This window comes from Thrips palmi, unplaced genomic scaffold (assembly GCF_012932325.1).
Source record: "Thrips palmi isolate BJ-2018 unplaced genomic scaffold, TpBJ-2018v1 HiC_scaffold_2, whole genome shotgun sequence".
Taxonomy (NCBI): domain Eukaryota; kingdom Metazoa; phylum Arthropoda; class Insecta; order Thysanoptera; family Thripidae; genus Thrips; species Thrips palmi.
Window position 1 is genome coordinate 1901939 of NW_023144629.1, and position 21081 is coordinate 1923019.

General features: G+C 56.6%; 4 protein-coding genes across 9 annotated transcripts; 2 read left to right on the forward strand and 2 right to left on the reverse strand.

Annotated features, from left to right (window-relative positions):
* The first annotated feature begins 1807 nt into the window (after positions 1–1807).
* On the forward strand, positions 1808–5324 carry LOC117647068 (outer dense fiber protein 3-like). Its single transcript, XM_034388564.1, has 6 exons — positions 1808–1944; positions 3036–3251; positions 3678–3843; positions 3921–3948; positions 4118–4288; positions 4595–5324. Exons 1-6 carry the CDS (start codon positions 1914–1916, stop codon positions 4673–4675), a joined length of 693 nt encoding a protein of 230 aa, XP_034244455.1. The 5' UTR covers positions 1808–1913; the 3' UTR covers positions 4676–5324.
* A 111-nt stretch (positions 5325–5435) lies between these two features.
* Positions 5436–7466, forward strand: LOC117647067. Its single transcript, XM_034388563.1, has 4 exons — positions 5436–5802; positions 5874–6045; positions 6130–6270; positions 6351–7466. The coding sequence occupies exons 1-4, from the start codon at positions 5696–5698 to the stop codon at positions 7182–7184; spliced, it is 1254 nt and encodes a 417-aa protein (XP_034244454.1). The 5' UTR covers positions 5436–5695; the 3' UTR covers positions 7185–7466.
* An 81-nt stretch (positions 7467–7547) lies between these two features.
* On the reverse strand, positions 7548–10281 carry LOC117647066. Of its 6 annotated transcripts, none has more exons than XM_034388558.1 (6): positions 10169–10281; positions 9977–10082; positions 8757–9572; positions 8529–8678; positions 8300–8455; positions 7548–8208 (listed from the first exon to the last, which is right to left on the reverse strand). In XM_034388558.1, exons 3-6 carry the CDS (start codon positions 9569–9571, stop codon positions 8025–8027), a joined length of 1305 nt encoding a protein of 434 aa, XP_034244449.1. In that variant the 5' UTR covers position 9572; positions 9977–10082; positions 10169–10281; the 3' UTR covers positions 7548–8024. The 6 variants fall into 6 exon arrangements, with proteins under 6 accessions (XP_034244449.1, XP_034244452.1, XP_034244451.1 ...); XM_034388561.1 differs by having other exon boundaries at positions 9972–10082; XM_034388560.1 differs by having other exon boundaries at positions 9977–10085; positions 10169–10210.
* A 1872-nt stretch (positions 10282–12153) lies between these two features.
* LOC117646754 (probable E3 ubiquitin-protein ligase HECTD2) lies at positions 12154–19310 on the reverse strand. Its single transcript, XM_034387919.1, has 15 exons — positions 19292–19310; positions 18859–18984; positions 18621–18772; positions 17820–17922; positions 15267–15356; positions 15018–15094; positions 14770–14925; positions 14540–14694; positions 14238–14428; positions 13811–13951; positions 13558–13739; positions 13067–13466; positions 12808–13002; positions 12606–12721; positions 12154–12419 (listed from the first exon to the last, which is right to left on the reverse strand). Exons 3-15 carry the CDS (start codon positions 18695–18697, stop codon positions 12155–12157), a joined length of 2148 nt encoding a protein of 715 aa, XP_034243810.1. The 5' UTR covers positions 18698–18772; positions 18859–18984; positions 19292–19310; the 3' UTR covers position 12154.
* Positions 19311–21081: the final 1771 nt, after the last annotated feature.

Consider the following 21081-nt stretch of genomic DNA (forward strand, 5'->3'; position numbering starts at 1 on the left):
GCAGGGGTGGCAGTCGAGTGGAGCGCCCGCGGATTCGACGATAGGCCAGCCCTGCCGCTCCGCGCCACGGCCGTGCGCTGCAGGGCTGCCTATCCTCGAATCCGCGGGCGCTACGCCGGCACCCTGGGCACGCCAGGCACGCCGCGCTGGCCCTGCCGCTCCACAGTGAGCCAGAAGACCAGTGGAGGCGGCCGAAACTCTAGACGCGTTTTGAGCTCCAGAGTCAGTAAATGGGACTCGAATCGAACGTGTGACCCCACCAATGCATTGCTCTCCGAACGAGGAATCCATTGGTGGGGTCACACGTTCGGTTCGAGCCCAATTTAGCGACTCTGGAGCTCAAAACGCGTCTAGAGTTTTGGCCGCCTCCACCGGTCTTCTGGCCCACTGTGCGCTCGCCGCTCGGCTAGGTTCCGGAGCAGTGCCTCGTCGCTCTGTCTCTCTCGCACGCGAGCGGCGTTTCATAGGGGTGCGAGAGAGTTTTTTTAGTTTTTAAAAATGATTTATTGGGGGGTTTTGAAATGTACAATGCGGGCCAAAGGGGGGTGTAAAAAATATGTCACAAAAAGCATGCCGTTTCCATTGTAACTTGAGGTGTAGACAGAGCGCGGACCCAGCAGCGCCGCCCTTGAACCGGCCCGCCAATAAATCGGATTCACGGAAGTGGCCGTTCTCCGTTGTGTTCGTCGCTCGCTCTCCGGGCTTCGGGCGCAATAAATACCTACCGCCCGGGGAAAACAGCCTCGGCACTTTTCGGTATGCGTCACTTTGGCGGGCCTTTCGTGCGGCCGCGGTGATGGCTGTGCCTGCTCGGCCGGTCGGGGGTGGAGTGGACGGACGACCCACAGTGGGCCAGAAGACCGGCGGAGGCGGCCAAAACTCTAGACGCGTTTCGGGCTCCAAAGTAGCCTAACAGGACCCGAATAGAGCATGTGACCCTACCAATAGATTCCTCGTTCGGAGAGCAATCCGTTGGTGGGGTCACACGTTCGGTTCGAGTCCCATTTAGCGACTCTGGAACTCAAAACGCGTCCGGGATTTTGGCCGCCTCCACCGGCCTTCTGACCCACTGTGCGACCCACTGGAGCAAGTGAAGCCCCCCGCCTCATTTTCGTTCCAGCGGACGGCGAACAGTGAACAGCAGGTCGCTAATCGAATCTGACGCCGGTCCGGCACCTTTGCCAGCTTTTGCCTCCGCCCCGCACTCGCCCCGCACTTGATCGAATTATTGCGAACGGGAATTAATTAAGCAGTGGGGCGGCGCGGGGCGGGGGCCTCCACGGAGTGGCCCGGGGTTGGGGGGTGGTGGGGCGGCGCGGGACGGCGAGTTGAGCTGCTACACTGTACAGCGGGCTGATTCCGAATCTGAAGCGCTTCGTCGCTCCGTCTCTCTCGCACTCGTGGGGCGTTCCGTGCCGGTGCGAGAGAGACAGAGCGTGCTGTTGGCGCCGCCGAGGGAATAGCGACGTGCTGAGGGGAAAGGGGATGACACGGCCCGCGGCCATTTCTCTGCATAACCGGCAGAATGAGAAAATAACTTTACGAAATCGGACGGCAGATCGGGGCATGTCTCGGTGGCGAATTACGCAAGGACTTTTATTCGGTAACTTTGGTCGACGCCCACTCCAGGTGAGGGGGATCGTATCTCCTCGGCCTCAACCCCCTACAGGATTATGAATGGAGGAAGCACCGAGCCCGCCTCTCCCTCTCCCTCTCTCTTTGTCTCCTTTTGGGTGCAACAGTGAGGCCGGGGCGCCGGGCGGCTGCTAGGAGACGGAGACGGCCGGGAGGCGCGTGGCGGCGCGGCGTGGCCACCTTCATCACCCCCATCATCATCACCACCACCACCTGCACCACCAACATCACCTGCACCATCATCATCTACCCGACCGCGTGAAACTCCCAGCAGCGATATGCCGAAGACCGGGTGCAACAAGAACCCAGGTGGGGCATTGGCCAGCCAGGCCAGGCAGACACAGACCGCGCACTCTGCCTCTGTCTCTCTCGCACCCGTGCGGTTGTGCGAGAAAGACGAAATGCTCTGCAGGGAAGTCCGCGCTGACTCGGCCGACACACGTGTCCGTCGCTCTGTCCCTCTCGCACTCATGGTGCGTGCCTTCGGTGTGAGAGAGACAGAGCGACGGGATGGCGCTGGTCCGCAGGGAAGTCCGCGCGGTGACTCGCGGCTGGCTCCCTTGCCCCCGCCGCACAGTGGGCCAGAAGACCGGTGGAGGCGGCCAAAACTCCAGACGCGTTTTGAGCTCCAGAGTCGCTAAATGGGACTCGGACCGAACCTGTGACCCCACCAATGGGTTGCTCTCCGAACGAGGAATCCATTGGTGGGGTCACACGTTCGGTTCGAGTCCTGTTCAGCGACTCTGGAGCTCGAAACGCTTCCGAGATTCTGGCCCACTGTGCCCCGGCCTCCCCGCGGCCACCCGGCCGAGCACGTCTCCGTTGCTTGTTGTTCGACTTGATGTGACACAACGTTGCTGCTCCGCCTGCGCCGCCCTTAACGGCCCAAAGCCGCCCTGTAAATAAAGACGTATCGGCCGCCGGTAATTTTAGCGCCGATTCCCGGAACGTGCGCGGACGGCAGAGGGAGGGGAGGGGGACGAGCGAAAACAAATTTAAATCACAATGAAGGCCGCGACGGATGGGGATCGAAGCGGCCTCCCAGAGTACAAGGCAAAAAGCAGCGCAGGCTCATTTCCGAGCCGTGCCATCCGTGCGGGGCGGGGCATGGCGGGGTGCGAGAGAGACAGCGCGACGCGGGCACTGTTTGGAATTAGCCTGCAGGGCGAGTCCCTCTGGGCTTTGCTAGCCGCTGCTGCCGCTGCTAGCCCTGGGCCCCAAGGGGCTCGCATGAGCGCGTTGTGTAAGGGCCCCCTAAAGGGCCCAGGGGCTCGCTCCTCGACCTTCCTCGTTACCGATGACTCGAGCCACTCGTCGACCATTTCGGGCTCATTTTCAGCCCACTTCTAATCCATTTATGACTTATTTTCGGTCCTCTTTTGTCCGTTTTCGGTCCCCAGGGCCCGGGCCCGGGGCGTACCTGCTGCCCAGCACGGTGGGCTTCGACGGCCACGACACCACCAGGGACCGGCAGCCCGCCTACTCCATCGGGCGGCGCGAGGCCAAGGAGGCCAAGTCCCTCGGGCCGGGGCCGGACTGCATGGTGGACAAGTACAACCGCTTCGGCCCCACCACGGCCCCGGCCTACACCATGGCGCCGCACCTCAAGCCCCTCAGTGAGTTCAAGTAGCGCAGTCGGTAGCGAGCTCGAGTCGCGGCTCGGGGTGCGCGGGTTCGAACCCCGGCCTGGCTGTGCCACTTTCCACCGTTCGCCTTGCCAATGGTGTCGCGGTGCTTGCCCCGGCCGGCGCGCCCTGGTGCCTATCTGGCCTCGATCCCCGTGCACAGAAGACCAGTGCAGGCGGCCAAAACTCCAGACGCGTTTTGAGCTCCAGAGTCGCTAAATGGGACTTGAACCGAACGTGTGACCCCACCAATGGATTGCTCTCCGAACGAGGAATCCATTGGTGGGGTCACACGTTCGGTTCGAGGCCTGCTTAGCTACGCTGGAGTTCAAAAAGCGTCTAGAGCTTTGGCCGCCTCCACCGGTCTTCTGGCCCACTGTGCCGTGGCAGCACGCCTCAAGACTCCGCCCTTTGCAGCGAGCTTCCAGACGCCGGGCCCCGGCCAGTACTACCCCGAGAAGTACGCCGAGAAGGCCGCGGCCTTCAGCCTGCTGCAGCGCCTGCCGACGCAGGGCGCCTTCCAGACGCCGCCGCCCAACGCCTACGTGCTGCCCTCTTGCCTCAACGGCACCATCGAGCACCTGTAGGCGGCGAGGGGAAGGACCGAGGTTTTCTCGTGTCGCGTTGGCCATCCCAAAGCAATCCTCTCCTTGTTCGCAGGGGCCAGCGCCTGAGCTACACCTTGAAGGTATACCGGCCCCGCCCCGCCGCCCTGCGGGCCCCTGGCCTTGCCCCTGGGCTGGCCCCCGGGCCGCTGGCGGCCGCTGGTCCACCCCCTGCCGCACTGCCGCGCTGAATGTTGGATTGCCGGGGCTGCATTTTGCACGACGTTGCCGACGTTGCCTCGGGTGTTGCAGGACGACTCGCCCGGGCCGGCGCGCTACCAGGCGCCCGCGCTGGACGTCAGCCGCTGGAGGATGCCGCAGTACTCCATGGCGCACCGCACCCCCATGCCCGGGGACCGGTCGCAGAAGCCCGCGCCCAACGCCTACCTGCCGCAGTACAACACCCACCGCTCGCCCCCGCACGTGCGTCTCGGCAGGGTTGGCCACAGTGGGCTAGAAGACCGGGGGTGGTGGCCAAAACTTTAGACGCGTTTTGAGCTCCAAAGTCGCTAGACAGGACTCGAACTGAGTGTGTGACCCCACCAATGGATTCCTCGTTCGGAGAGCAATCCATTGGTGGGGTCACACGCTCGGTTCGAAGCCCATTTGGCGACTCAGGAGCTCAAAACGCGTCCAGAGTTTTGGCCACCTCCCCAGGTCTTCTGGCCCACTGAGTGGCCCCATCGCTCCGTCTCTCTCCCACCCTCCAATCGCACTGTCCTGTTGCAGTTCTCGTTCGGCGTCAAGCACACCGACTGCGAGTTCACCCCGCTCACCGACGAGGACAAGTACCCGCCCGGCTGCCCGTGACGCCACGCCACCGCGCGTCCCGAAAAAAAAATGTTGGAAACCAGAAAAAAATCGAAAAAGAACGAAAGGAATAAATGAACGAAGAAATTATGACAATAAAGAAAGGACTCGAATTGAGTGAGAATGACACTGAACTGATCTGTTGCACATTCACACGCACGCAACGCAATAAAAATATTTTTATCTTTATCTCATCATGGGGCATCAGGGACATTGTCGCGTCGTGTCACATCCGGCAGGCTAGACTTTTTTCGATCCCACTGTTGAGTGTTGCTTATCGCTAATTTTTTCCCTTTTCTAGGGTCCTCCCGCAACGCATCAAAAATGACTGCAATACTCAGAATGGCCCACGTTACCCCTGCCTTTGCCTTTTCCCTGTGTAGAGCCCTGCAGTACCCCTGTGGAAGCGAGGCTAGGCAACTCAACGCGCGCCCGTCCGTCCGTGTTGCCGACCCCGCAGGAGGCTTTCTTGGACGCACGTCTCCCCGGCACACTGCGAGTGTCTGGAAACCAGCACCAGGCCGATCGGTAGCCTGTAATCATTTGTCACGGCCAACTCCTTTTCCTTTTCCTGTCGCCGACTGGCGGCTTGGGCTTGGGCTGCTGGCGGCATTTCTCCGCGTCAAGTCAAGTCGGTGAGAAGAGGAGCGGGAAGAGGCCGGGGCAGCGATTGGTAGTTGGCGGGCCAATCACGTCGCGAGGAGTCCGCGCGCCGCATCAGCAGCGCCACCTTGCGCCTTTCTCGCCAAACAGGTGACCCGGGGTGGAACCTGGGACGTCGGCTGCTGTTCATTATTGCTGCTTTGTTGGTTATTTTCTAAAGTATTTTAAAGATACTTGCCCGTTTCGTTTACGCTGGCTTCTACCCACATTCGGAACTAGCTTAGGACACCGTGCCCTTCTTTTAATTGTTTTTAATCGAGTGTAGTCTCGCCTTTTTGACGTTTGGTTGACACGGTTGCTGGTGACAGTTGTTGAGGTTAATGTAAATACATCAAAAGACTCTTCGACCTGGTTTTAATGGCTGAAGAAATGCCGACTGTTCGAGTTGAGAGCTCGTGGGACGGCGGCGTCCAGAAGTCTCTGCAAGATGCAGTGGCACTGACTCATTTGTCTTCTCACAAGAGGTTAGTGTGCTGTCACTGTGTTGGTTGGTGTGTTTGCGAAAGAACCCCGGTTTGACAATGCTGCCTTGCAGAAATGAAGATGGTTCCTTGACTGATATGGTCCAGCCTGACACGTGCATTCTACTTACCCGGCCTTGTGAAGAGAATGGCAACCAAGAGACGACTTCCCAGTCCTGTTCCATTTCCCTGCGTCTGGATCCATCTTCTCCGTTTGCCATTGCCAGCCTTGTTATCGTCTGTGAAGTGAGCTCCCTGTCTAAGCCCTTTTGTTTTTTCGTTTCATAGCTTTCTTAATTTTATTTCTTCATCCAATTTTCTTGTTCAAAGGCAAGAATGGTTGAGATTTATGGTGCCCACAATGAATACTTGATGACAGCATCAGCAGAGCTCATTGACGAAGTGGGTGATATGGCTGTTTATTGTGCACAAGTGGACCTGACCCAGCTTACTCAGGAATGTACACTGAAGGTAAGATTGGAGTTCTGTTCAAGCTAAGTTTCAATTTAAATCGACAAATCTTGTCTTAATCTTCTCTATTTCATTTCCAGTTTGCCAGGTTGAAGAAACCATCTGAAATGTGGTTGTATGGTATTAAAGTAATCTGGTCCAGATACAATAGTAGCAGTTTAACAAGCCAGACGGTAGGAGTTAATTTTGATTCAGTTGAACAGAGGCTGAGACAGTCTCAAACGCAACTTTCAGGACGAGCAGAACGCTGTAAGCAGTTTCTAAAGATGTATTCCTCCCTCAACGAAGAAAAGAAGTCTTTGCAGGGCTTTCCTGACCCCATGTCTCTCCTGTCACTCATACCAGCTATGACACGACAGTGTGGTTCTCAAAAAAATTATTTTGCTTTACGTGTAGAAAGCCCAAGTGATGTTCCAAGTACCAGTGCTTTATCTAGTGATAAAGAAGCAAAAGATTCTTCAGGTTCCATTTGTAGTGGATGCTCTGATAAAATTGAAAGTATGTTAGAAAAGAAACTCTCCTCTATGGAGAATAGGATTATGGGAGCTTTAGATGTGAAACTTGCTGCAATGCAAGAGCACCAAGACAGGCAGATCCAGAGTCTTTTCAATCTCTTGGAAAGAACAGTATCAGGTGGTGTCAAATTTAAACCTAAGATCTACAGTGAGACTGCAGATCAACATTTCCCAGACAGAGAGTCAGCAATGGAGCATTCTATTAAGAAGATTCTAGATGAGAAAGTTAACTTACTCAACAAAGAGGCCGTTTTTAGAAGAAATACTTGTGAAGGTAATACAGATAACATCCTAAGGAATGCCTTCATGGCTTTGAAGCTAAATGAAATGTATACAGGAGCCTCTCACAGTGATATGGACAGTACTAGTGCCACAACAGTTGTTCAAAAAGGCTCTTGATGTTTGTATTCTTCGAAATTGAGGAAAATAAGCCTGTCACATGATCTGCCAAAGAAATTTTAGCATATGTAAATCTGAGAGGACCCCAAACATCAGAGGCACAATACTCTGGCTAACTTAAATCTCTCCAGGGACCAATCAGTTTGTGCACTGTTAAACCATTGGATGAACTATGTGATGTGATTTACTTGTTGTTCAAACTGCATAACATATAAATGTCTATTTTATGAAGTTGTTTTGCTGTAATCTAGGTGTCAGATTAAATGTCTATACAATGGTTAATTTTCAATTCCTTAACTGCAAGTTTTAATTCCAAGTCACAATTCTGGAAACGAGCTGTTTTCAGAAATAATAAGATAGAACTAGAAACACACTTAATTTAATAGGTAGGATATTATGTAAATAATTAAATAAAATTGAACGAAATCACACATACGGAAACTCACACATGCACGCACCATTTCATTTTTTCTTCATTCCTCCGATTGAAGCCTCACAGGGCCTAGATAAACCACATCTTGTAGACTGACTTCAATATTCAAAAAATAGTTAGAAGAATAAAAACAGATGACAAGGCACTCTTGCCTTCTACCACGAGATTAACTTTGGCACAATGAGGCTCAATGACATTCATTCAACTTGACCAGAGTAATTAAAATAAAACCAAAACATCAAATGCCCATACCTAATGGGAGGCGATGAATTATGTCAAACATTACAGAAAACAATCACATGTGATGGAATTTTTCAAACAATCAAATTGGGCCTCTTAGGAACACAAATGAGAAGTGATGAAACACAACAAAAAATGGTGGTGGATTCAACAGTTTGTAAGAGCAGTTATGCAGACACACTGTCAACATTGCTCCTGAAAGTTGTCACACTTGTTTTAGTATCACACTCAGAATCAGACTGCGAACATTTCCTGCTTGACTTTCGACCAGACTGTGGGGTTGAAGGGATAGAACGCTCTGATGTTGTATCACTCATGGAGGCTGAACAATCATCAGACATGTTATCCCAGCTGTAAAAAAAAGCATGGCATATTTTTTTAAGAGTGAAAAAAATTCAATAGTAACAGGAACCACAGTAATGGCATTATTTGGATTACTCACCTCTCTGGTAGCTCTGTAGGGGTTTCTTCCCCATCCTTGGGAGGGTCCCAAAAATGTAACTTTTGACGCCAGACTTTTACTAAACCGTCCCATGCTCTCCTGCTATACCTCAAATGTCGGGGAGGAGTTTTTGGATGGCGTTTTTCACGTTTTTCCCTGCCAAAGTAAGAGGAAAATTATTTGAGAGTTTCGAGCAACAGTATGTAGAAGGACTTTCTATGAGACTGACCTGGGAACAAGCTGGATGTATCTTTGATATCCCAGAGTATTCTTTCCATATTCAATTTGTTTCTGGCGTCTAGATAGAGTCTCTTTGTCTTTTTCGTATTGAAGTTTCCCTCGAGGCTTGGGACTATTGGTTTTGTTTGTTGGGCTTGTACTGTGGACAAAAATCAAATGATGAATTCTAGCTAGACATTTAAATACAACTGACACAACACCAGTGAATTTCACTTACGAAACATGTGCGATCTTGTTAGCAGGGCTCTCAGTACTTTTACTGTGCTCTCTAGTTCGCTTTCGGCTTCCATCACCTTTATTTGGACTCCGCAGCGCATCTCTTAAGTCGCCACATTTAGCCAGAGACTTTCGCCAGGGACTCGGCCTATGCACCCCAGAAGTATCTTCGTTTTCATCTTGCTTTAGTGGGGAATCCATATGAATATTGGTCATTATTTCACGTATATCTTTGCACGGGCTTTCCATTGTCTTCTCATCCAAAATGCCAAAGCTCTCTTTTGTTTGGAGCCCATCAGGAAAAAGGGATCTCTTCCTCCCTCTTTTCTCTGGGGATGTAAAACTGCTGCTAGTACTTTCAGAGTCTGTACTTGGAGGTTCCTCTTTGGTAACCGCTACAGAAGGCGAATTGGAAGTCTTTGCACATATTTGAGCAAAAGTGAATTTGCCTGGGGTGACCTTTTCTTCAGAGGCTGATTCCACCAATTTACTCCAGCCAGGCTCAGAACCCAGGAGAGCATCATCCACGGGTTCACTTTTAATATAGACAGTGTCACTTTGAGCATGATCAGATGATACTACAGGATGTGACGAATCTGGACATTCGCTTTTAATAGAATTTAAGTCAATATCCATTTTTGTAGTGTCGTCAAATACATTTTCTTCTTTCACTTCCTCAATTTTAGGTTCATTTTCTAAAAATGTTTCACTTTCTTTTGATTCGTCTATTGGTTCAATTTTTATGGAGGACGGAGTATCAGTTTCATCCTCAAGCAGCTCAACCCAACTTTTCCTTCTCGAATGAGTCTCTTCCATCCTGCAACAGAACAAACATAAAACTTTACATGGCAAAACAAACGTAAAAAGAATAACAACAGAAGTACAGAGACTAAATGCATGTAGCATCAATAAGTGTTGACTATGGCACAAATTTAGTAATCTCAGATTTTCCTAAAACTTGAATAGGGAAAAGAAAAGAAGCTGTGTGGGAATCAAGATACTGAAAGTTGAGACGGAAAATAAATGCCATGTAGAAGAGGGTAAAATCTAGGATAGAACTGTGGAGGAATTCCACTAGCAGTACCAAGCGGCCAAAGTCTTGCCCAGAAAGGCTGAATAGCCACATACATATGAGACTGGTAGGGCTGCTTCTGTAACGGTAACTGCACCAGAAACTCGTTGCAAACAAAGGCAAATGAAAATATTTGCTACGAACCTAACCTTCTTGGTTGTCCTGCGAGGGGTACGTCTGTTCTCGGCGACTCCTGCTTCCAAACTAACGGCTCGCTTCTTCTTTCCGTTACTTGACCGGCGTCATCGAGAAGGGCTGCTAGAGGGAACACGAAAATAACGGTCACTATTTGCGAACTTTCTTCGTCGAATAACAACAGCCGATATCCGAGATGCACAAACCCTTTCAACAACAGAGCGCGGGAAATGGTACCCCCTGAGACTCGTTTTTCAATTGTCGAAATTTAGGTTGAGCGCCTTTTTACAGGCAGTCTGACAACCCAATATGTTTTCAATTTCCTTTTTCTTCATAGACTTTCTTGATCGAAAACGGTCTATGTACAGCGCCTTTTAGAATTGATGCAAAACTTTCACCATTTTTTGATAGGGAAGAACATTTACGCAATTTCAAACCATTAGCAGCGCATGAGATTTTGTTTTCAGTACGATGGTACTTGTACGTTGCCGCTGGGTTTGAAACTGCGCGCACCAATGTCCTCACGGTCCTCACTCCTCGATGAGTGGAGGTGTCTCACAATTGCAGTCAGCTGCACCAATTTCATCCGGTAATGTGCTTACGGGCCTTGGCAAGACGAAATAACAAAAGTGGCAGAATCTGTCTCACAAGATTTATTTATTTCTTCGTACAAAACAATCAGCACTGCCGACATAGGATTGGGGTTGCTCACAAATGACGTCATATCATGGCAGGATTGGCGGAATTACTTGAACGGAGGACAACGGCAATGGAAGAGGGGCTAAAAATAGTTTTCAATAATAGGACGACATTTATAAACAACCCTCGAAACGGGGAAGCCAAACACTAAGAAGATCAGACATGTGCGTTCTTGGTGAGTCCAACAAAGAGACACAATACAGACGTAAGAAAAAACAAAACAGATTTTGCGATCGTGCAAGGAAAAATATGAAAACCGCTTATCGTTATTTGACTGGTCCAAAGAGGGAAGTACGCTTACACGCTAACACCTGGAAGTGCGCCAGCTTGACCGCTCCACTATAAAGGGCGCACACGTGAAGGGTCGTCCACACATTCCGAAACGCTATTTCAGTTCATAGCTCTGTCCTTGTCGCCCCTTATAGACTGCCGATGAGTGCGAGAGGCAGAAGGCGTCACGTGATATGTCGTGTGGACGACCCCTAACTGGGCGCCGAGCGCCCTCACGCTCCGCTGGGCAAAAGGTCAAATGGGGCCGGCCTGAGGTAACTCAGTCCCCACTTTCCAAACCCCTTACTGGGGCTTCGCTGTCCCTCGCATTCCAAGGACTGCAAAGCCCGGAAGATTCATGGAGGACCCCCGAAGGGAAGGCCACGAACATCATTCCAGAAAACATCATCATTACTGCCCCCACGCGCCAAGTAGTCCGGCCGCGAGTTCGGCAGAAAGCCCAAATTGCTGCAGTCATTTGGAGCAACTCGATAGTCTCGATGTACCGATGGACGATGGCCGCGGAAGATATAATCGTCACAGGGTTCTATCCAGCCGGTCGGAAATCGATTTGGCCGGAAGATAGTTTCATTTCGAAATCTGCGAATGTGCCCTCCGAGTGGGTCATCGTTGGAGTGCGGCTGAGTGCGGCTGATTGCGGTGGAGGCCGTTCCAGTGTACAGTGCGGTGCAGTGCACCAAGCACAGACTTGCCCGGACGGAAATAGAAGGCCGCGGCCAATCTGACGCCTGACTGGCGACGCACAATCGCCTCGCGTAGTCTCCCTCTCTCTCTCCAATCTCCTCAGTCCCTGCTGAGTCCGCGGGAAGGCAGACCGCCAATCGCAGTCACTGATGGCCCGAAACTAGCCACTTGGAAACACGCGTGGGGCGAGAGAGAGAGACAGAGAGAGAGGCAGGGTGTGAACCGGCACTCTTGATCGATTCCCGCGTGCATCATCCCGCAGGGGCCGTCCGTGAGCGACCTGCACACTGGCTTCGAAGGGTCGCCCCGCCGTTCTGTCCCTCTCGCACTCACGGGCCGTCCCGCAGGGCCCCGCTGGGCCCCGTGGGGGTGCGAGAGAGACAGAGCGACGCAACGGTGCCTCGGAAGCGCTCGGCCGGACACCGCGGCGGTGGTCGATGGCGGGCGCACGTGGAGAACGCGAACGCGGCCCGGGCAGCGCGGCGGTACGCGGCGGCAGCCGTCGCCGCTACCCCAGGCTACTCCAGGCCGAAGCCCTCCGCGTACTGCACAGCGATGCTGAGCTTGGCGCGCAGCGCGTCCTTGGTGGGGTACTCGGGCAGCATGAGCTGGTTGAAGCAGGTGTGCGCCTGCGGCAGCATCTGCGGCGGCACCAGCGCGCGCGACACCTTGAACGTCATCATGACGGCGCCGCCCACCGGGATGCGGTCGCTGCCCGTCGTGAAGAGCAGGAAGCGCTTGCGCATGTCCTCGGAGAACTCCTCCAGCACGCTCCACATGTTGCTGCAGGCAAAGCCAACTCGCTGCAGCCAACAGTGTCGGCGCGGGCCTGCCGACTGATGGCGAGAGCCGTTTTCGTCGCTCCGTCCCACTCATGGAGGTGCGAGAGAGACAGAGCGACGAAAACGGTTATCGAAATCAGTCCGACGGCCCAGCGAAACCAATACTCGCACTGGTCGGTGTTCGTACATGATGACGGGTGAGTTGGGCAGGTAGCCGTCGTACTCCGTCACTTTCCGCAATTCCTCCAGCACGAACTGCGGGCAGCCGCACACCAGCATCTCGACCTCCTCGGGCCGCAGCATCTGCGCAGAAGTGAGCGTGAACCAGCGTGAGCGTCGTGCGAGGACCGCCCCCCCCCCCTTCCCCCCTCTTTTCCGCCAGGACTCACGATGAGGGCGTTGGACGCGCACACGGAGTGGAAGCCGAGGTAGAAGGAGCGGAACTCGTTGTAGACGGCCGTGTTGAGCATCCAGTCGAGGTACAGGCGCACGTACTCCTTGCGGTTCGTGTTGGTGACGGGGATCTCCTCGCCGCCCTGCTTGAGCGGGAACGTCTTGACGGCGCCGAACTCCTCGATGGAGGCCTGGAAGAGCGGCGCGCGATTAAACGGCCGGAATAGAGAGACTGGGAAAAGGCACGCCGCCTACCTGGAAGGTGAGGCACATGTCCTGCTCCACGTCGCCCTGGTAGGCGAGCAGCTCGCGAAGGCCGCGCGCCACCTCGGGCATGATCTGCGCCAGGTCGTCGAGGCTGGGGTTGCGCACCACGCCGAGGTGCATGTCCCCGTGAGGCACGACGGGCGGCGAGAGCAGCTTCTGGTAGCAGACGGAGGGGAAGCGGAGGTCCAGGATGTTGGAGTTGTACACGGCCAGCCCCATGAGCACGCCGATCAGGTTGTACTGCTGCAGGCTCTCCTCCTCCTCCGCCACCGCCACCCTGTCCACGGCCGCGTCCACGTCGGCCTCGCCGTCGACGGGGGACGGTGGCGCGGTGGTGGACCTGGACGCCGAGTCAGTCACGCTCCAGGTACGCGCCGTGCTGGGGATCCTGGCGGACGCACAGAACAGACTCGTTGAGCCCCGCAGTCGCTACACCACGGTGACACCACGGTGGCAAGCTGAGAGTCCGGGACACGCACCGAAACCAGTAGCAGCGGGAGTGCGGGTGGTACACGAACATGCCCTTATCCGGGTCGAAGATCTCCCGCACCAGGAGCTGGAACCACTCCTTGGTCAACCCGCCCATATCCAGGCCGGGCTCGCCCGCGAACGTCAGTCGCAGTTTCTTCTTTAGTTCTTTCCGCTCCGAGGCTCTCTGGATCTGCAAACACGACGGACGTGAAAGTGATCGACCATCCTGAACGCAACGCCCCCGAGCTTGCGCGGCCCTACCTCCTTGAGAGAGTCCTCGACGAGGTGGCTGCGCCGGACGGTCATGTTGAGGAAGAAGATGTCGACCTGCGACATGTGCTGGCGCGACGTCTTGGTCTCGAGACTCCGGCGCGCGTTGATCATCTGCTGCTGCTCCGAGTCCTGAGGACGACAAGAACCGCACCGTCATCCCTCCGTGCGCCATGGGGAGCCGACGCCGCGGGCCGCGGGCCGCCCGGCGCCAGAGCCTCGTAGCGCCCGCGAACGGCCGGATAGGCCAGCCCGCGCGACAGCCGCGCGCGCCCCGCAGCCGGCGGCCTACCTCGCAGGCGCTCTTGCCAGGTAAAGGACCAGCGTGCCGATACCGATTCCGAGAAGCGCTTCTGTCTCCCTCGCACTCGTGGGGCGTCTCGTAGGGGTGCGAGAGAGACAGAGCGACGACACAGACCTTGGTGAGGATGAGGCGCTTGGCGTTGATGCTGAGGATGAACGGGTACTGGCAGTAGGAGAAGTGGTTGGACGTGGGCGAGGGGTCCTGCCACTTGAAGTAGTCGTTGGCCAGGTCGATGTGGTCCAGCGCCTCGTTGTAGAGCTCGGAGAAGTGCAGCAGCGGCGGGCGGCAGCTGTTGTTGGCGGCGTCTGCGGGCAGGCCGGCCCTCAGGGTTAGGTTGACGTCACCGGCTTCTGGCCCACTGTACGTCCCCCGGCGGCACAGCCGAGGCACAGCCAAAGGCACGACAAGAGGCTTACTGATGAAGGCGAGCATCCTGGCGGCCGTGGGGATCCACCAGCGCATCTTGTTGGGCTCGGGCAGGGTGTGGTTGGGGTCGGCCGTGGGGAACTGGCGCACGGACAGGAACAGCATCACGTTGCGCACCAGGGCGCGGAGCCGCGGCACCTCCAGGCTGGAACCAACAACAGCAATGCAGGACAGCCGCCTTGGGGTACACAGCCACAGTCGTTCTCACGGCGCGGCCTACATTTTGAGCCAGTGCACCAGCATCTGGTGGTCGCTGGCGGGCAGGTGCACCACGCGGCGCAGGAGCTGCGCGTAGATGACGCACGAGGACTGGTCACAGAACAGGGGGTTCTGGACCAGCATGAAGAGCGCCCGCACCTGGTCCTTGCGGCGCAGGCTGCAACCGAGTGTTCGGGAAACATGATTCCGACCCCTCGACTATTTTGAGCGATCGGCTCAAAATAAAGCGAAACTAGGAAAAGCAAATACCCAAGGGCGTACATGATGTTCTCTTGGCAGATGGCGTTGATCATCGACTTGAGCACGGACTTGTGGACGTTGGTGGGCTGCGTGCACACAGACAGTAAGGCAGTCAGACACCGGCCAATCCAATGCATCGTGAATGCCTGCCGCCTCGGCGCCTCGGCCGCGTGGGATCGCCACCAAGCCTGGGCCTCGCCACCTCCCTCCACCTCCCCCCACACTGTGAATCATGAATGGGCTTTGCAGTGTACTCACCACTTCCTTGAGGGCATCGTGGACGGCGTACAGGAAGTCCATCTTGAGGTCCGGGTCCACCAGGCGGGCCCCATCCTGGTTCGGGTTCTCCTGCCAAACGCATTTGAACTTTAAAATCGGCTTGCCTGACAGGCTTTGGCGCCAGGCTTTGACCGCAGGCGTTGACCCACATATTCGGCGCTACACTGTTAGAAACGCGCTGGCTGACCGGATGATCGATTGGCGAAGTCGTTCCCTTTTTCGCAGTCAGGCCGTCCGAACCGTCCCGCCGCGCGGTCGATTCGCGTCCACGTCGCGCTCTGCCGGACTTTGATTGCGGGCCCGGGCCAAGCCGCGGACAAGCGCGGGGGCGGGCGCACCGTCAATCAAGCCGTCTTTGAGGACCTCCCCGCCGAGCACCTCCCCGTCGAGCACTCCCCGTCGAACACCTTCCCGTCGAACACCGCCCAGTCGAGCACCTCCTCGTCGAGCACCTCCCCGCCGAACACCTACCCCAGTGGTTCTCAATCTTAGGGTCACGACCCCAAGGGGTCGCGGCGAGGTAGCTGGGGTCGTGTTTTGGGCCGATTTTAAGCAGCCACTGCGTCTGATCCGAGGCGGGCATTTTTCTCCCTCAACGGGCAATTGGTCTTTGAACCTTCCTTTAGCATGCCTTTGTTACGGAGTGCAATTATCAGTCTTAGTTTGGGAGTAGTATTGTCTCAAAGTTGGCCGAAACGCTCAGAAATGTCTTTGAAAAATCGTGTTTTGGGCCGATTTTAAGCAGCCACTGCGTCTGATCCGAGGCGGGCATTTTCTCCCTCAACGGGCAATTGGTCTTTGAACCTTCCTTTAGCATGCCTTTGTTACGGAGTGCAATTATCAGTCTTAGTTTGGGAGTAGTATTGTCTCAAAGTTGGCCGAAACGCTCAGAAATGTCTTTGAAAAATCGTGTTTTGGGCCGATTTTAAGCAGCCACTGCGTCTGATCCGAGGCGGGCTTTTTGCTCCCTCAACGGGCAATTGGTCTTTGGACCTTCCTTTAGCATGCCTTTGTTACGGAGTGGAATTATCAGTCTTAGTTTGGGAGCAGTATTGTCTCAAAGTTGGCCGAAACGCTCAGAAATGTCTTTGAAAAATCGTGTTTTGGGCCGATTTTAAGCAGCCACTGCGTCTGATCCGAGGCGGGCTTTTTGCTCCCTCAACGGGCAATTGGTCTCTGGACCTCCTTTTAGCATGCCTTGTTACGGAGTGCAATTATCAGTCTTAGTTTGGGAGCAGCATTGTCTCAAAGTTGGCCAAACAGTCACGATTTTTCAAAGACATTTCGACGTTTTGGCCAGACTTTGAGCCAATACTGCTCCCAAACTAAGACTGATAATCGCACTCCGTAACAGAGGCATTCTAAAGGAAGGTCCAAAGCCCAAATTGCCCGTTGAGGAAGCAAAAAGCCCGCCTCGGATCAGACGCAGTTGCTGCTTAAATCGGCCCAAAACACGATTTTTCAAAGACATTTCTGAGCGTTTCGGCCAACTTTGAGCCAATACTGCTCCCAAACTAAGACTGATAATCGCACTCCGTAACAGAGGCATTCTAAAGGAAGGTCCAAAGACCAATTGCCCGTTGAGGAAGCAAAAAGCCCGCCTCGGATCAGACGCAGTTGCTGCTTAATATCGGCCCAAAACACGATTTTTCAAAGACATTTCTGAGCGTTTCGGCCAACTTTGAGCCAATACTGCTCCCAAACTAAGACTGATAATCGCACTCCGTAACAAAGACATGCTAAAGGAAGGTTCAAAGACCAATTGCCCGTTGAGGGAGAAAAAAGCCCGCCTCGAATCAGACGCAGTGGCTGCTTAAAATCGGCCCAAAACACGATTTTTCAAAGACATTTCTGAGCGTTTCGGCCAACTTTGAGCCAATACTGCTCCCAAACTAAGACTGATAATCGCACTCCGTAACAAAGGCATGCTAAAGGAAGGTCCAAAGACCAATTGCCCGTTGAGGGAGAAAAAAGCCCGCCTCGAATCAGACGCAGTGGCTGCTTAAAATCGGCCCAAAACACGATTTTTCAAAGACATTTCCGAGCGTTTCGGCCAACTTTGAGCCAATACTGCCCCCAAACTAAGACTGATAATCGCACTCCGTAACAGAGGCTTGCTAAAGGAAGGTCCAAAGACCAATTGCCCGTTGAGGGAGAAAAAAGCCCGCCTCGAATCAGACGCAGTGGCTGCTTAAAATCGGCCCAAAACACGATTTTTCAAAGACATTTCTGAGCGTTTCGGCCAACTTTGAGCCAATACTGCCCCCAAACTAAGACTGATAATGGCACTCCGTAACAGAGGCTTGCTAAAGGAAGGTCCAAAGACCAATTGCCCGTTGAGGGAGAAAATTGCCCGCCTCAGATCAGACGCAGTGGCATGCTAAAGGAGGGGTCCCGTGGGGTCGCGAAATTTTTCCTGGGGGTCGCGGAAATTTTTGGCTACAAATTTTGGGTCGCGAGCCGAGAAAGGTTGAGAACCGCTGACCTACCCGCCGAGCACCTCCCCGCGATACCACCCAAGCACCCGCTCACCTTAAAGAGCGCGCACAGCTCCACGTACGAGTCGAAGGTCCGCATGTAGAAGCGCTGCACGTCGGCGAAGTCCAGGGTCTGCGTGGCGCGCCGCACGTCCAGCCTGCAGCAACGCGCCAATGCAGCACAGCCCCGCATTCAGTTTCCCAGTGGCGGCCACGCACTTATCTCACGGGGCCATCCCGGAGGAGTAATGGTAATCGAACCACCTCCTCCCCCTCCCAAGCCGCAAATTGCTGACACACGCGCACGCACGTGGTGTCCTCTATCGCCCCCGAATTTTCTCGTAGCGTCCGCCGAGCCGCGGGGCGTTGCGGGGCGCCGCGGGCCTGCCCCCGCGCTTCGATCGCGCTGTTCGATACTCGACGGCGGCACGGCGGCACGGCGCCATGAGAGAGGGCTCGGCGCTTGGCGCCCGGGGCACGCAGCAGCAGCACGCCGCGTGTGGCTGTGCCCGCTGTGCCGCCAGTGTGGGCGCTGGCCGCGCTGCCGGTCGTGGCACCGGTCTTACCGCGGCGCGCACGCCAGACACCTGTTGGGGCGCGGAGTACAATCGATGGCAGCGCAAAGCGCAACGCGCTGGACGTCATCAAGCTCACCGCGCGCAATGCGGCGCAATGGGCCTCATTCGGCCGAGTAACGCAGTGTAGCGCAGTGTAACGGCACACTGTAGCGAGCGATTCACCACAGTCGCTTCGTCGCTCTGTCTCTCTCGCACCCTTACGACAGGCCCCACGAGTGCGACGGAGACAGAGCGACGGCGGAATGACTCTGCTGGTGTGGCGACACGGCGACACTCACAGGAACTCTTCGCGGGTCTTGCTGCGGTACGGGTAGGCGGGCATGGCGGTGCGCGGCCGGTCGGGGCCGCCCTGCATGTACAGGCACTCGGCGCTGATGGCGCCCCGCAGCTGCTCGCTGCCCTGCGAGGTGGCCAGCGTGCTGCACGCGTCCTGCGGCAGGCACAGCGCAACTCAGCGACCGTCTCTCTCGCACCAGTGGGGCGTCCCGCACCGGCGCGAGAGAGACGGAGGCTCACCCCTCCGATGGGCGGCAGCGACGTCTCGGAGCCCGGCCTGCTGATGAGGTCCCCGGGGAACACCTCCGTCCGGCCCAGGAAGTTGTGCCGGCCGATGGAGTTGTTGAGGAAGGTGCAGTCCACGTCCTGCCCGAGGGAGACAAAGACAAAGTCAGTGTCCGGAATGGCCTCGGCAGTCCACGGCGGACCACTGTGGGCCAGAAGACCGGCGGAGGCGGCCAAAACTACGGACGCGTTTTGAGCTCCAGAGTCGCTGAGCAGGACGCGAACCGAACGTGTGACCCCATCAATGGATTCCTCGTCCGAAGAGCAATCCATTGGTGGGGTCACACGTTCGGTTCGAGTCCCATTTAGCGACTCTGGAGCTCAAAACGCGTCGGGAGTTTCGGCCGCCTCCACCGGTCTTCTGGCCCACTGTGAGGTGGAGCCTTACGATGGCGGGCAGCTGCACCACGCCCACGCCGGCGACGACGCCCTGGCAGGGCTGGCCGGGCTGGCCGGGGATGCTGGGGTCGCTGCCGGAGCGCTGCTTCCTCGCGCGCCGGTGGCGCCGCGTCCGCAGCCGCAGCGTGGGCCGCACGGGCCGGTCGGGGCACGGGTCGTCGCACAGGCGCAGGCGGTGGCCGCACAGCGGGCACCTGCAACGCGGTGTTCAGTCCATGTGGGGAGGGAGCAGCAGTCAGTAGTGCAATTTGGTGATTGCGTGTGTTGTAGGAGCTAGGAGTCAAACGGGAGGCGAGCGTATGCCGCGTGTCCGCTTTAGTCGAGGAGACTGAGGCTGAGCCTTGTCCTCCCGCTCCCCTCCAAATGGACGGGAGCGGGTTATCGGCCGTCGCTCGACTACAGCGCCGGCTGGGTGCGGCCCTTCCATTCACACGACCAGCGAGCGTGACAGAGACGAGACATGCCCTCAGCCTCGCTGCATCGGCATTGCCCCACAAGTGCGCAAGGAAGATAGAGCGACGGGAAGCGTCTGCAGGTGCGGACTGACGGTTCGCTGGCTGTACCTGCGCGGATGGCTGTCCCGCACCCGGTGCACGGTGGCCAGGCAGGCCGCGCACTGCACCAGGTTGGGGTCGGCGTGCTCGCCCGGGTCCGAGTCATCGTCGTCGTCGGACACGTGCGCCCGGAGCCGGGACAGCTGCACGGACAGCAGCCTCTGGAACAGCATGGAGGGCCATGGAGGTTGGTTAGACACCAGCATTCTGCCTCTCTCGCACTCATGGGGCGTCCCGAAGGGTGCGCGAGAGACAGAGCGGCAGAAGCGCTGTTCGGAATGGAGCCGTAGCGTCCGCGTCCTGGAGGCGACGACGCCCTGCTCACCTCGTCGATGTCCTCCGGGTCGCGCTCCTCCTCCGGGCTGGCCAGGAAGGTGCTGCGGAAGCGCTGCCACACCCACGCCATGACGGGCCGGCTGCTCATCGCATGCGATGGATGCGATGCAGGGTCCGGCAGGGACTCGGAGGACGGCCGGCGCCACGCCTCGGCGGCCACCGTGGCTGCCACGGCACGGCGCGGCGGCACGGCGCGACCGACCGCCAGCCGGAACTGCTCCGCTATTTTAGAGCACGTCCGCGGATCGGGTCGGATCGAAGCGACGGCCGCGCTGGCCGAAGGGCCGTGGGCGCCGTGCGTGCCCGGCACTTAGGCGGGGCTGGTCGTGACGCCCTTCCACATGCGTCACGGACACGTCACCTCGGCGGCGCGGACGGGGGCGGCGCGGACGGCGGGGGCGGCGCGAACGCCAGCGGGGCGGAGGCAGAGGCGCCGTCGGAGAGGCACCTCCATAACGGGGGAGGCGTATGGCGCTTGTGGTTGCTTCAATAATCAAGGGGCCGCGACCGCGAATTAAGCGATGTCAGGACCGGAGTCGCAGATCGCGGGGGTTGGCCCTGCCCGCCGGAAGTCGACACGATCCAGGGCGGTGCCGGCGGCCTGCCTACGGCCTGCCCGCGAAGTGATCGGGCGGCGTCCCGTCGGCGAGCTGCACGTGCAGGGGGTGCATGGGGGCGTGCGTGACGGACCAGGTCACGGACCAGGCCAGGCGGACGAGGGCGTCGGGCGACTGCGACCCGCGTGCCTCGGAGCCTCAGCGGCCACTGAGAGCCGCCACCACCGCGGGCCGGCCCGCTGCCCCTGCCCGCCCTGCCCGCCGCGGACAGCGTGGACGTGTCCTGCCGCGGCCACCTGGGCCACCCTGCTTCCGAGAGCCGCCTTCGTCGC